Raw genomic sequence first — 16,106 nt, 5'->3', positions numbered from 1 at the left:
TCTGAGACTTGTCTACTAGGTGATTTTACACCCTGTCACGTTGTCAATCACTCCTATCCATCACAGATGCATTTGTTTTGTTTTATTACTGTAAGCATGCATTTCAGGGTATCAGCTTTATACATTTTATCCACTATAAATTCTAAGCCAGTGTTTTCACCAAACTCATTTAGTCACTTACACACACACACACACACACACACACACACACACACACGACTTATACAGTTACATGTTAAGTTTAGAAATATAAACATTTTATATACTAATGACACCTAAATTTATCCAGTGTGTTCTTTAAATATCTAGGCATTCAGACATAAAATGTTCGAATACCTTTATTACCTTGCCTCAGTCTGTCTTTTAAAAATACAATATGCTTATTCTTTGAGAATTTCATAATTTTATACATTTTTTTCAAATTGCAGTATCGTCATGTCACTCCCCTTTTCTTTCCTTTTTCCAAATCCTCCCGAATACCCTTCCTTTTTCTCTTTTAAATTCATGCCCTCCTTTTTATTAATTGTTGTTGCATACTTACATGTATGTTTTGTTCATATTTATTTGTAAGGAAGGGTCTGATTATATGACTGTTTTTAAAGCTTTCCACATGCTCCTAATGTATAACCAAGGTTCAGCCAGATGTTTAAAGAACACTACTGTTAGTGAAGTGAGTGGAGAAACACCATAACTATGGTACTAGAGCTGGATCTAGGTGGCTGTAGTGGTTTTTACTCTTGGACTCTTATTCTTTGGGGGTCTGCCACCCAACTCCCAAATAAATGCACAGTGGCTTACAATTCTTTCTTATAAATGCCCAGCCTTAGCTTTGCTTGGTTTTAGCCAGCTTTTCTTAAATTATACCTCTGGACTTTTATCATTTTCTATTTCTATAATCTTTACTCTAACTCTGTGGCTTGCAGTGTAGCTGGGTGGCTGGCCCCTGGAGTCCTCCTCCCCTTCTTTTCTTGCTTCTCAATCTTCTCTTCTCAGATTTCTCCTCCTGTTTATTCTCTCTGCCTGCCAGCCCTGCCTATCCTCTCTCCTGCCCCGCTATTGGCTGCTCAGTTGTTTATGAGACCAATCAGGCGTTTTAGGCAGGTAACATAACAGATTCACAGAGTTCAACAACGCAACATAAAAGAATGTAATATTATGTTTGCATCCTTAAACAAATATTCTACAGCATAAACACATGTAACACATCTTCAGTTAATATTCTTCAACAGTCTAAGAGCTGAGCTTAGATTTCAGATGTGTGGGATGAGAAATTGGGAAGAGCATCACTGGGGCTGGAGGGGAGGAAGAGGATGGAGAAGGGATGGTTGTAGAGTTGAAACATGTCAACCAATTTTTTCCTTCTACAGGGCATAAATGTACTAGAAATTGCTCATTTTAGGATTTTAGGATTTGCATTAAGGCAAGTATATTTTCAGAGAACATTTTTTCTTCTCCCTAAAGTAACCAAGAAGAACTTACAGAGAAGATGAGATCTGTCCTGGGTAATTAAATAATGGGAAAGAAAGAAGCAACATTTTCAACTTATCCCGAATGAGTCCCATGAGACCAGCCTGAAGTAATGACCACAGTTGACTAGACACAGTGACAAGCACGCAAGTTTGGGGGAAAAGTTTGAGTTAGTTTATTTGATTCTAGAAAGTGGTAGGCATAGACAATAAAAAGCCTTGATACAAAAAGGCAGAAGCTTTTTTTTTTTCTCTAGAGGCTTTGGTTATGATGAGAGATACGAATCAAATGATTCAAGGAAGTTGAGTGTAGATAGTAAGATAAAAGAAAGAGTCAAAGGGGACAGCTCAGAGGAGAAGCAGGGTGGTAAAGTATTCTAAAAAGCAAGCCAGAGTGCTGAATAAAAAGAGAGATCTCAGATATGGTAGGAGAATGGCAGAATCCAACCTGCAAGGAGACAGGAGGTCATGGTGACTAAGAAGATAATTGCTAATTGGTGTGTTTTTCCCTGGGGAAGACTATTAACCCCAATCCTAGGATGTGAAAGTACCAGTAAGCTACAAAGCCATGTGGCAATGCATAGATTAATAGAAGTGAACTAAGTTAATTTTAAAGAGCTAGATATTGAGAAGCCTGAGCCATTAGGCCATACAGTTAGTAAATGGTATAAGCCTCTGTGTGTTTGCTTGGGTCCAAGCAGCTGTGGGACACCTCCAACTGCAGCCTTCCTCTAGCCCTCTCTGCCTGTGCCTTTGGTTTCACCCTGGTTTCCATCTGTGTGTGTGATCTCTGAAGTTCCAGTAGCAATGCCATTAGTGGGACAACCAGTCTTAGTTGATTTTATTTCCCAGGGATTATAACTGATTGCATAGAAACATACTCCTAATCTAATATTGACAAAGCCTCTAGAAGTTATTTGTGTACTAATTGTCATTTAAACATGTTTATCCTTACAGATGTTTTTATTCTTTTCAAAAATTATCACCTCCAATTGGTCTTAGATTATTCTTTGTAGCTGTTGTAGTTACTTTTCTATCTCTGTGATGAAATACAATGACCAAGACAACTCATAGAAGGCAGGATTTATTTTGGGGTTTGATATTCCAGAGGGGTGGGAGTCCATCACTATCATGGCAAAGAGCATGGCAGCATGGAGCAAGAGTTGAGAGCTCATATCCTGATACAGAAACAGGAAGTAGAGCGCACACTAAAATGGCACCAGTCTTTTGAAACTTTAAGCCTGTTTCCAATGGCACACCTTCAATAGGATTGTTCAAACCTTCTAAAACCCGCCCCCCCACCCCCACCCCGTAACAGTTCCACCTACTGAGGACCAATTATTGAAAGATGGGGATTTCTAGGGGGACATTCTGGCTTAAACCACTGAATTAGCCAGTGGCTATCCATTTGGCTTTGCAATAGTGGTCCGAGTTTACCAGTGTCATTCACTGTAGTCAACTTACACAATGTGGCCAGCTCGTGTCCCCCATTCTCCCTCTCTCTCCCCGCATTTTCCTTCTCAGGTATGTATTTTGACCCTCCTATCTGGGTCTCTCCCCTTTTTTCCTTATTCCCTTTCTTCTTTTCTTGGTCTTAAGAAAAATTTGAAGTCATTGTAGACATCTTTATAGTCTTCATAATTCCATATTTCCTAGGTAATGATTGAGTATCTCATTTTATGTTTAAGTACAGACTTGTCCATACCTATCATTGACTAATTTGAGTCTTTTATGTGAATGGCTACAAGTTAATTTTTTCCCCGTCAATGCAGTATTAAATTGAAAAGTGATTACTGACATTCCACACTGTGGCTTAGGTTTCTTTTAAATACCTTGCTACGTGTCTGAGAATGAGAGTGAGGCTTTCAGAAGCTCCTGGTAGAAAGACTTTACTTACTCAAATCCTTTGTGATTTGTATCACCCAAGACTACCGGTGAATTGTAAGGAAAGCATGTTTAATTAAAATGTCAGTTTTCTAGATGTAATTATCTGTTTCAGACTATGAGGGATTATTTCAGGTACCTTTTTATGAAACACTGGAGGGCACTGTTATAATATTCCCTAGCAAGAAAATGAATGTGATGAATTTGACAGGGCTGTTTTTGGAGTTTTGAATAAAAATGCCATATCCTGTAGAGATGTTGGGTCTGTGTCTTGTGATGATCTACTGAGACTTAGCTTCCTGCAGCTGACTCTGAATGCTGTCATATTTCTACTAGTGGTGGTCAAAATGCTCATCAGGAAGGCCACAGGAAAAATGCCAGTCAGGAACTCCTACCTCACACACACAAACACACACACAAAGCCTTAATGAATCAAGTATTTTCTATGCTGTCCTGCAAAGCCCTGGCATATGAGCTTGTTAACTTGTAACATCAGGATTGTAAACATTGAGCAGTGACAGACACATGGCCTAATGTGATGATCTGGACCTGGAGAATTCAAAAGTCAATCAAAGAAGAGTTTTGTTACTCATAGCTCAGCCCTGGCATTACTTTTTCCTGCTGTGGGTTAGTTCCATGGGATGTCTGGATTTTCACAAGTCTACAACATAGGTTGTCTTTATTAATGTCTTTCTCCCCATTATCCACCTTCACCAGTCGCTCAAACCTTTGTGGTCCTCAGTGTCTTTCTTGATATGAGGGACTGAACTGGAACTAGCAGCTGGGTATTTTCTTCCTTTCCTTTTGCACAATTTTTATGTGCATATTCAGTATCTTCCTTTTTGAAAATGGCTTATTTTGATAAAATATGCTTTACCAAAAAATTTAAAAGAACTTACTAATTTAATCATTTTAAATGCATATTTCTTTGGCATTAACTACATTCATTTAGGTATTCAACTCTGGCTTCTCTTCAAATAGTTTCCACTGTAGCCTTTGTGCAGGAATCTTCTATTGTTGTATGATGAATAACCTCTAATTGAGCAGCTTGAAAAAGGAATGGGTGCCACCTGACTATTTACAGGTTTCTAGAGTCCTCCTGTAGCCTAAGTCCATCTTCTGTCTACGCAGAGCTGCATTTCTTTATAGAGCTTGGGTTTACTTGAGTAGACACACTGGAAGGAGTCAGCTTTTAGCAGTATAGGACTCTATGCCCACTTTCCTGCTGGCCATAGCCAGGAGCTGATCTTAGCTTTAGGGGACCCTTTAAGGATGCAGAGGGTTCTCTCTGCCATCAGGTAAGTGTTGTGCTGAGCAGGTCAGTCCTCCCCAGGCTGCTTTCCCTTTTCACTCACGGGGTTGAGGATGACAGCTGCAGAACCCTTTCACCTGTGCTTTCTCAGGAGAACCCCTCCTCTGTGCAGTTACTGCCTGTGTGTGAGAGCAAGCGGATTTACCAGGCACTGGGGCTAGAGACTGCTTCCTGCACCTGCTCAGTTTCCAAGTGTGCTCTGACTGAGAATTAGGGCCCGGATCCTCTTCGTTGTCCATAGTTTCTCATAAACCATCACTGTGCTACTTTTCAAAAGATGATAAGCAGTTTATTAAGAAAACTCTGGAACTTGACGCTTTGCCTCTTTGCCATTACTGTCCTCTCTGGTTTTATTGCAATCTTCTGATGTCCGCTTGTCATCAAGGTAGTGGCACTCACCACAGCCTTGCCCTTTGGAAGTCTGGGAAGTCTGTTGCTGCAGGCTACTTTAATTTCCATTTACCACACGGAGAGACGTCAGGTAGTGGGAGGGATGCAAACATTGCAGGAATAGAGTGTGAGCCCTTTGGATTTTTACTGAACTTCAACAAAATTTATAGGTTCTGGAATTTATCTGGTTATTTATATTGTATTTTATAGTTTTTAAAAATTCTTTTTAGTTCCCTTAGGGGCTTGAAAATGTTCAGTTTGTTTTGTTTACTATCCAGCAGTGTAAGCTGCAGAGAGGTAAAGGTTGGGGATCAAAGGGTTAGAACTTTGGAGGTGAAACTGTGGGCTCTGTGCACAGTGCGTTGGTTGCTATGGTTATAGTGAGGCATCCCTAGAAGAAAGAGACACTGAAGAAGCTAGATGGCATTTGACTGGTCAGCAGCCTGAGATGTTTAGACAGCCTAAAGGACTTTTGTTCTTGTTTTGGTGTTGTTTTGTTTGCCAGACAGGGTCTCAGTGTGCAGCCCTGGCTGGTCTCACAGAGCTTGCCTGCTTCTGCCTCTCCAGTGCAGGGATTAAAGGCATGTGCCATCATACTTGACCCAGCAGAAGTTTGTTTTTAGTAAGCGTGAGTCTATTCTCTCGCAATGTGCTCCTGGTAGTGAGGCCCTAAGTCTCTGCTGACCAGATGAGGAACTATCAGAAATCCTTTCGTTCCTGCTCTTGCTTTCTCTCTGGAGTTTTGGTGTTCCTGGGTCCGGTGCTGTACTGGATTCAACATCATTGAGCATCTGACCTGACAGGCAGATTGCAGAGAGGCTTCTTAAGAGCGTTTCTCTACAGAGGAGACATTATGGCCCTTAGAAACTTCATGCCTCTCGAGTGAACCTTTGGCATCCCTTTTTTCTCTTTTCCTTTCTCCCCACAACCATGTAGCATGCTCCAGAGAGCAGAGCCATGATGTGTCAACTCTGTGTAGCTTCTCCCTTGTGATCTGAGGTACAAAGGGAGTTTGAGAGCTCACTAGCTGACTCCTCCCAACTCCTTCATGACTCTTCATTCTCTAGAACTGTGGCCAATACAGTAGCCATGAACTGCGCACAGATGTAAAATCAAAATACAAATGAATTGAAGACCTAGCCTCGGCACCCTGGTTGCCTTTGAATTGCTCAGCAGTTGCCCATGCGTTACCATGGATTTGCGTGTCTGCTTCTGGGGGATTTAAGCTGAACTGACTTAGATGAGACTTGTCTGCTCTGAGGCCTTTGGCAGTTGGGTCAGACCTACAGTTCTGCTTCCTATAGGGATAACCTTCCCCAAAGAGGGATTTGATGGTGGTCTAGAGAAGACAGACTAGTCCTAGGGGAGCTCCCTCAAGTTGCTGTAAGTGCTGTGTCCTCATCTCTAAGTGCTGTTGTGACAGATGTTCACATACTTAGCTCCAGCTGCACAAGTTTATTATCTCACTGTTGTCTGAATAAGATATCTGTCTGTCTGGGTCCTTCTAGGTACCTCAGGGTACAGACTGCTTGTGTTTCTTTGTGGAAGTTCAAGGGCAGAGTCAACTCCTTTAGGGCTGTAGGTTTTCGTCCTTCCTTCCTCCTGGCTGTCAGCCCAGAGCTGTGGCTGTCCCCAGAATTGAGTCTCTCACAGGCTGCGGCTCCTGGCCCCTCTCTCTGTTTCCACTGTTTGGGCAAGGCAGGTTGGCGCTGTCTCATGATTCAGATGGCTGGTGTACTTTCCATCACATCTCCGACTAGCCAGAGAAGATTCTCCACTTAGAGGATGTCTGTCGGTTAAATTGTACCTGCTGAGTAATCTGGCGTGATTTCTCCATCTCAGGATCAGTCACTGTAGTCACATCTGTCACACTCTTGCCTTATAGAATGGCATATTAAGACGTATATGTGACACACACATTAGATACACACACACACATGCTTCTAGATTAATTCTTTTTTCTGGTACTAAGCAAAAAAATGTTACTTATTTGAAAATATACCTTACTTGAGGAGGGTATTCAACATCCTGCTACTTTTATGTAAATGTTATTAATTTGCCTTTCGAGACTGTACATCAGGAAAAACCAGGAATTATCAAAAAGGAATGAGAGAAATGAAGAAATAGGGTTGGAGTGGTACAGTAAAACACGTGCCTCTGATAGTCCCAGTTTGGGGAATATTCATCTCTGAATTGATTATATTTACTAGATGAACATGAGAGAGCTGGTACACAAGGGATGTTTTAGTTTTGAAGATAAACATCTGAAATTGAGCCCTGTATGAACTTACCAACTGCAGATACTTTCTGCAATGTGTTTGGCAGTGTCTTTCCTTTATAGGTTACTAGTTCTTTATTTTAGTGGTGCTCCAGTAAAATCTTTTTTATATTTTCCCATTCATATATTCATCATAGATTCCAATGCTTATTTAAAATATTCTCTGTAAAATACTTTGATATTTAATTTAATGTCTAGACTATCTCATGTACATTAATTCTTGTACAGTGGTGCTACTCCTACTATAAGGTAAATGATAGTGTAATTTTTGAGAATTAACTTGGCACTTATTTTTTTTTTTTTTTGTCTTTCATTTTATTTATGTCATTAGCTAAGAAATCTTTCCAGCTTGGACCTCCGTCATATCACTGAACTGGATAATGAAACTGTGATGGAAATCGTCAAGAGGTGCAAAAATCTTAGCTCTCTGAACCTCTGTCTGAACTGGATCATAAACGACAGGTAACTATCGTAGCATCTTAGACACGTGTGTCCAGAGGAAAGCCTGGCACATACAGATTACCACTCTAATAAGACATGGCAGCATCAGGAGAGCTACATGCAGCTGTCTCCCAATGGCTCTGCTGCAGCTTGCAGCGGGATCTAGATGCATACTTTGATGCATTGCTGTTTACAGCTGCAGCAGGGTTTCGTGCGCTGCAGCGCTGGTGTTTGCTTGAGCAGTTACAGCAGTGTTAACTTGTTCCTTGTTACTCATGAAGCATATATAGTTTGTCTTTCTAAGGATTTGAGGTTTTTGTGGTTGATTGTTATGGTTTGCCTTATCAATGATTCTGAGGAGTTATCTCAAACGTTTTGCATTTAGACCTCTTCTTGATGATGATTTCATTTCTTATAGCTTACATTTCTTTTTCATTCTTTCCATTTTTGGGTTTTTTTTTTTTTTTGTGTGTGTGTGTGTGTGTGTGTGTGTGTGTGTTTTGTTTTTGTTTTTGTTTTTTTTCCGAAATAGGATTTCTCTGTAACAGCCTTGGCTGTCCTGGAACTTGCTTTGTGGTCCTGACTGGCCTTGAACTCACAGAGATCCCTCTACCTCCCAAGTGCTGGGTTTAAAGGCGTGTGTCACCACCGTCCAGCGTACAACTTACATTTATAAGAAATGTAAGTTGGTTTTAAATAGAATCATGTGATTCGCAATTTAATACATAATATACAATGTGTTAAAAGGGAGATCTTTTCCTTTAAATAATCATATGCCTATTTTTCTCTGAAATATCACATTGATAAAAGTATACCTCTTGCAAGTAGACTTTGATAATGCAGACAAGTGCTTGATGGTCCCATCATTGCCAAAGAGGCAGGCATGAGACTAGAGCCTGGCCCTCCACATATTAGAATACGTCTTTGTTGTTGTTGTTGTTGTTATTGTTTGTTTTTTCTTGTTATTCAAGACAGGGTTTCTTTGTGTAGCAAGATAGGCCATTACAGAGAGTTTGCTTTCAAAATAAAACATACTGTTCCATATAAAATTAACGACTGTTTAGATAGCAATGTTTTACAAGTAGGAGAAATAGTATTGTTTAATCTAACAGTGGTTTAAACTTAAGACTTTTCTGGAGTTGGTTTTCTTTACTCTTTTGGCTGTTTGTTCTTTCTTTACTCTTTGGGGGCCCACCACTCCGCTCCCAAATAATTACACGGAGTCTTACTGTTACTTTTAAATGCCAAGCCTTAGCTTGGCTTATATCTAGCCAGCTTTTCTTAACTTAATTATCCTGTCTACTTTTTGCCTCTGGGCTTTTACATTTGTCTGTGTCTTTACTCTTACTCTGGCTTGCTGTAGCTGGGTGGCTGGTCCCTGGAGTCCTCCTCTCCTCTTTTTCGCTCCTAGATCTTCCAGACTTCTCCTTCTCTCCGCCTGCCAGCCCTGCCTATCTTTTCTCCTGCCTTGCTATTGGCCATTCAGCTCTTTATTAGACTATTAGCTGTTTTAGACAGGCAAAGAATCACAGCTTCACAGAGTTAAACAAATGCAACATAAAGAAATGCAACACATCTTTGCATCGTTAAACAAATGTATAATCCACAGCATAAACAAATGTAACACTCCCCATCCTCCTATTTTTTTTTTACAATTTCTTTTTATACTTTTTAAAAAAGTGATATAGATTCCATTTTTTCCAATTTTAGCAAGTTATAGTAATCAATTTTAGATTGCTTTAAATTTTTCTTTTTAAATTATATGATAGTTTTCATGTGATTTTTAGTAAAATTTTTGTAGTAATTTTTGTTTCGTTTTTTGGTATTTAAAAATTTTAACTGATACATAAAAGTTACAACCGAATTTATTTATTGGTTCTCATGTAAAGCTTCAGTGCATATTTAACTGATACAGTGTTTAAGGCTAAGCAAATTTGTCTCCTGAAGCACATATCTATTTGTTATTTAAAAAAAAAAGACAAAACTCCAACAAACTCCGTTCTTCTTGCCATTTAAAAATATACAGTGCGATATTGGTGTCTGTGGTTAGTGTCTTGAGCGTTGGACTCTTGTGTAATTAATGGCTAGCTACCATGGTTCTCTCAATTTCCAGAGGTCCAGTTCTTGCATACCCCTCTAATGGTGAGAGCAGACAGCACTTGTCCTTCTTGCTTGGCTTACTTTACTTAACATGACGTCCAGTTCTGTTTATGTTGTCATATGACAGGATCTCAAAGGCACAGTGAGGTGCATTTCAGTTCCCTTTCTATGAAAGGTCATACCCTGTCTCGTTATGCTGATTAAGCAGTGTATCACTGACCTATATCCCCAGCCCAATTCGGGGAGAATTTGGCGGCGAGTGGGAAAGGGAGTGATCAAGATGTCATTGTAATAATGTACTGTCCTTTAAAAGCTTAAAGATTTTTATCCATTCATGAGTCGATGGACACAGAGATTGTTTCCTTTTTGGAATATAACAAATATGTTGAGCGCATATGTCTTTTGATTTCCTGGTTTCATTGGATGGATGTCCAGTAGTCCATTCACTGGAGCCTGTGGGTGCCATGTTTTCAAGTTTGTCGGTAGCGTCCACACTGCTTGTCCTAACTTTTATACTCACACTTCACTATCCATGCACAGAGGTCATATGTTTTCTGTAATTTTGCCAGCGATTATCTTTTCATTTTCTTTTTTCTTAGTAGCCCTTCTTGCTAAGTGAGTGACATAGGGAGTTTGTTTCCCACTGAACAAGAACTCCTAAATCCTGCCCACTGCTAAGATTACAGGCATACCTCATGATGTCTAGCTCTCTCTGGAGTTGACAATTAGTGATGCTTAAGTTTATCTGCTTTTCGTGTGTCTTTAAAAGGTCTGTTGCTTGTTTTTAAAATCAGGCTATTTGGTTTTTGCTGTTGAGTTACATGTATTTAGGTTGTTTTCCTGATGTGACATGACAGTTTTCTAGTATTCTCTCTAATTCTATGAATTTCTTGATGTTTCCTTGGCTGTGTGGAGTCCTCCAGTTTGGTGCAATCTTCCTGGTCTGGCTTGCTTTGTTGCCTGCACTTTCGGGGTCTGACCAAATGCTTCCTAGTGCAGCATCACAAAGCACCTCTCCATTTTCTTACTGCTGTGTTACACGTTTATTTTTGTCCAAATTTCATTTAAAAATCTAATGGACTGTTAAAGAATTAGACAATTAAATGACAACATGCTTTTTAATAGCTTTTCATAGCAAGTAGTACAGTCAAAGATATAAACATTTGTGTTTCTGTCTTCTTAATATTTAGAGACATTTCTCAGTAGTATATTGAATTAAAAGAGGGAGAAGCCATCCTGCAGCAATGTGATTACACTCCACAGTTTTCTGTACACATGACCTACGAGTCCTGTGTAACAGGAGAATCAGTAATCAGAGAATGCTGTAACTAGTAATGGTATGAAATCTGGGAATGATGCATGAGCACTTCGCATAGGTTCGCACAGGGATCCTAATCCTCCGGCTCTTCAAACACTTGCTTAGCCCAAACTGGGGGACTTAGGATGGAAAGTGAGCAGCCTTTCCTGTGCCTTTTCTTCCTTTGTTGGCCTGGTGGGTGCAACTTCTTGTTCCCTATCACTTTCCTTTGTACTTATCTGTAATGGCTATTTCGTGTTTGATTCTAAATATAATAAGTACCATGGAGATTGATTTCTAAGGAATGAAAGTGTATTTTTATGTTTTTAATGGAAAAGTTTGGATTAATTGAGAAAACATGCATTTTAATGAGCCAAGCAGTAGAGTTATGAAGATCAGACTCTTTAGTTTTAATTACACTACTTGCACTTATCCTGTGTACTGTAATAGAAGTTTCAGACATTAAAACCCACTTTGCAGTATCATCTAAATTACTCATCTCATTGTTCTTGCCGTACTGTATTACTAAGCTAAGTAATATTTGTAATTATATTGGTATAAATCTAGGACTTCCCATCAGACTTAATTATGATTTCAGCACTTAGCCAGATGGGTTGGTAACCTTTCACAGAGAGAGCACTGGAAAGTACTAATGCAGTTAGCCTATCAATTAGCTTCTGCGTTACATTTGTTCATTATGACTATCCTTCAGTAAGTCAGGAAACAGTGCTGAGTACTTGGTACTATGTCTCAGAAAGTGGGGCACTGAGTCCCTGCTGCTGTAAGGGCCATCCATCTCTTCAGGTGACATTAAGATTTAACGTTAATAACAAGCTCAATAAGGATAGAGCAGAAGAATGCAGCTTTTATTGCGCAGGTGATTAATAGACAGTTTACACATATTCTCATTTAAGCTTTTCAACACCTTTTGTTCAGTGAAAGGTCAAGTTATTACTATTAAATTTAGATCATTTGATTTTTTTTTAGATGGATGTGTTTTCTTTCTTTTTTTTTCAAACATTTATTTATGTATACACCATATGTGACTGCAGGCCAGAAGAGGGCACCAGATCTCATTACAGATGGTTGTGAGCCACCATGTGGTTGCTGGGAATTGAACTCAGGACCTCTGGAAGAACAGTTGGTGTTCTTAACCTCTGAGCCATCTTTCTAGCCCAGATGGATGGGTTTTCTATAATTGCTACTATGAAAACTGAGTGAGGACAAACAAGAAAATGTTAATGAATGATCAGTCAATTTTCTAGTTCGTAGATGGAATTTATCCATTATTAATATATGGAAAATTCTTAGATTTGTGTTTTTGGTAAGAAGTCATTATTTTCTTTGGTCTAGAACAGTGGTTCTCAAACTGAGGGTTGTGACCCCTCTGGGGTCACACACATATCAGGTATCCTACATATCAGGTATCTTGCATGTCAGATGTTCACAGTTCATAACGGTAGTAAAATTGCAGTTATGAAGTAACAATGAAATAATTTCATGGTTGGGGGTCACCGCAGCATGAACAACTGCCTCTACATTCAAGGTTCTTGTCCGTGGGAACTTTTTTTTAAAAAAAGCTAAACATTTAAAACTGTGTAGTGATGATATGCTGTTCTCGTTATGATCCTGGTATTTGTTTTGCTGTTTGCTGTTTGTTGTTGGGTTGGGTTTTCATGGGGGTGGAATCAAATCCGGAGCTTCACAGGAGCTACGTTAAAGTCTTGCCACTGAGCTCCATTCTCAGGCTTGAAAGTGATCTGTAGGACTAAGCCCTGCTGTTCTCCTCCTTTGTTTCCTAAAAGCACTTTTTGTGTCAAAAGGATTGCACAGCATGGTATTTCCTTGTATTCAGAAGGATGGCCCAATAGTTATTTGACATTTATCATGGCTTTTAAATACAAATACAATGCAAGTCTCTGAAAAGAGACTATGGATGCTTGTAGCTGTGATTTAAATTAAACATCTGGTTATTATGTCTTCTCTATTTCTGACTCCAAACTTACTGAAATATTTATCTGTATTTGATATAAATCTTTTGTTATTTTATGTTCAATTTGGTCTTTAGAATTTTGTGTAACTCATGCAGAATCAAAAAGCCGCACATTTAGGTAAAAAAGTGTGATATGTAAAATTGAATGGTTCGAGCTTTTTCATAACAATATGATTATAATAGTTCTTTGTTTTCTTATCAATAAGAATTAAAAGAAATTGCCTTGATTTAAATATTTAAATTCATTGTTAAAAATGTAGTTTTTCTGTTTTAAATTTGTAACAGTGGAAAAACAGAAAAAAAAAGTTAGTTTTGTTCCTGTGATCTGTATTTTCATTAGCAAATGACCCTTTGGTTGTCAGCTCATCATGTTGCTCATGAAAACATTGTAAAGTAATAATGTGAAAGAAATGAAAGATTTTCTAGGAGCCACTAGCTAATGTTACAAAGCACAGCAAAAGCCAGGCTCTACCCTTGGGATAAGAGTACTCTCTACTGAATAGCGTGTACTAAAAAGAGGTTTATTTAGTTTGCGGTTTTTGAGGTCGAAAGTCTAATGTAGAATGGCTCATGTGCTTTACTTCAGATGGATGCCTAAAAATGGCAGGAAGGGATCACATGGTGAGACAGGAAGTCAGAGAAGGATTGAAGGCCAGGCAAGAACTACCATGATCCTTCAAGAGTCTCTGTGTCTTAAAGGGCCCACTGATTCAACACAGGCACAGGGAGAACTCAGCTGCTAACATGGATGACACTCTCAGTCATATCTGGATCTCAGCAGTGGTTGTTGAGCAATCTATCATTGCCGTAAACTGCTGGATTACTCTTTTATTTCCATAACAAGCTTTACTCTAAAATACCGAGACTTTAAATCTTTTCTTTTATGTCTACATAAGTAAGGTTATACAGTAGGGTTTTTGTTTTGTTTTTCTTTTCTTTTTTGGTTTTGGTTTTTCGAGACAGGGTTTCCCTGTGTAGCTTTGGTGCCTTTCCTGGATCTCACTTGGTAGACCAGGCTGGCCTCAAACTCACAGAGATCCACCTGGCTCTTCCTCCCGAGTGCTGGGATTACAGGTGTGCGCCACCACCGCCTGGCTTTTTTTTTTTTAAATTACGATAATTTACATGAAAATTCTGAACTCAAGTCTTGTAAAAGTTTTGGATTAGCCTATCTTTTTTTTGTCAGCAATATTTCCACGAGAATGAGCTATTTATTGTCTTGGGCTGTTGGCCAGTTTCTCCTTCAACAGACATGATCCATATTTTTGTTTTTCTCTCATGAAGCATAGAAACTGAATTCTTCTCCATTAAAATATAGAATATTGGGGCCAATGGGATGGCTCAATGGTTCAGAACATTTCTTGCTCTTCTAGAGGAACTGAGTTTTGTTCCCTGTAATTCCAGCTTCAGAGGATCCAGTGTCCTGTGGGTATCTACATGAAGGTAACATATAGTTCCATAGACATAGACAAACATACTCTCAAAAATATACATTTAACTGTAAAGATTCTTGTTTCATACATTAAATCAAATAGTTCTTTGCAAGTTGAGTTTAATAAAGACATTAACAGATAGTGTAGTTAATTATTTTTACCTGGTGTAGTTCTTCTTCTTGTTTCTGTCATTTCTGACATTAGGACTTCTCTCAACAGGTGGAGGGTACAGAGGGTGATCCAGTCGGCTCTGATAGGTCAAGCTTTTGTTTTCCTTAGCAGATTCCAATAATGAAAGCAATCAGGTCTGCTTTAAAACAGTTATTGGATTGTTAGCACAGATCAACTAGTTTTCTAAACTCTGTCCAGCTTCAAAGCTATGAGTTAGTTATTTATTTATTTTGGTGCTGGGATTAAACCCATTGTCTAATGTGTTCTGGGCATGTACTCTGCTACTGAGCTACATCTTTTATTTAGAGTCATTTTGGGTGTTTTTTAGAGAATTCATAAGTATTGATTAGATTTGATTCATGATTCCTTCGTTTGAAGTGTTAAGAGAAATCCTAACTCGCTTTTTCTCTTTTCTCTGTCTCTTTATTCTCCTACAGAAACAAAAAAAATCCTTTTGTAGTGCTTTTGGGTTTATGTGAGTTCAAATTGTAGATTGGCAGAAGCAACACCACACCTCTCAGTGAGACTGACAGCACCCCAGCTCATGTAAAACTCAATGAGGTTTTATAGAAAGATTTTTCTAACTCCCTTGATCATCTCTGGATGTTTATTCTGTTTCTTCTTTCAAATTTCCGTTGATTCAATAAAAAGCAGTGATATTTAGAATGAAAGTTCAGAGAGGATTTGAGCAGGTGTTGGTGATATAAAATATTTGCTGAGTGTCCATTGTGTTTTATTTCCAAGAATTGTTTTGTGAGCATATGCTATATATTGTATTTATAAGTGCTCAAGGACTGAGTGGGTAATCTACCATCTTCCAGTGAATGTCATGTCACAGTGGACTTAGACCTTTATTTCATTTCAATCCCCTAATATTACTTAATTCTCATAGAGACTGAGGTTTAAAGGTTGCCCAAGGGGACAAACCTAGCCATTAAATCCAGCAGCATAGTTGAATTTGAGCTTGAGGATATTTTACTTTCTACTAATGTAAAATGGTTTGGAGGAGTGGATGCTTTTCACTTGGAATATTGTGAATTTGGGGCATTTTTTTTTTTTTCTCTACCAGCCTGGAAACTCAGAAATAAAAAGGAGATAAAAATACATCATTGATGTGTGTAGTGCCATAACCTGTAGTGCCCATGTCTTGGGAAGATGAGCCCAAGAGTCTCCCACCAGCCTAGGAAGCAGCCAGTTCCATCTCTTAGGAAACCAGTTACTGATGCTAACCGCCGAGGCATCCCCATGGCAGTGTTTGTGCTAGTGCTTTTCTTCCCCTAAGATGTGGAGGAGTTTGGACACCAGTGTGTCTTACTTTTCTATCCTTTATGACAGAGCGCC

The 16,106-nt window shown here is 39.0% G+C and overlaps 1 protein-coding gene across 1 annotated transcript in view; it reads left to right on the top strand.

Annotated features, from left to right (window-relative positions):
• Window positions 1–16,106, top strand: part of Fbxl17 (F-box and leucine rich repeat protein 17) — a 458,141-nt gene that overhangs the window by 156,971 nt on the left and 285,064 nt on the right. The window contains exon 6 of the mRNA XM_036173142.1: window positions 7,662–7,792. Within this exon, the coding sequence (XP_036029035.1) occupies window positions 7,662–7,792 (131 nt within the window). The remainder of the gene's footprint in view (window positions 1–7,661; window positions 7,793–16,106) is intronic.

Source organism: Onychomys torridus, chromosome 23, assembly GCF_903995425.1.
Source record: "Onychomys torridus chromosome 23, mOncTor1.1, whole genome shotgun sequence".
Lineage (NCBI taxonomy): Eukaryota > Metazoa > Chordata > Mammalia > Rodentia > Cricetidae > Onychomys > Onychomys torridus.
The sequence above is the reverse complement of the archived record's forward strand: the minus strand, read 5'-3'. Positions and strand labels throughout refer to the sequence as shown.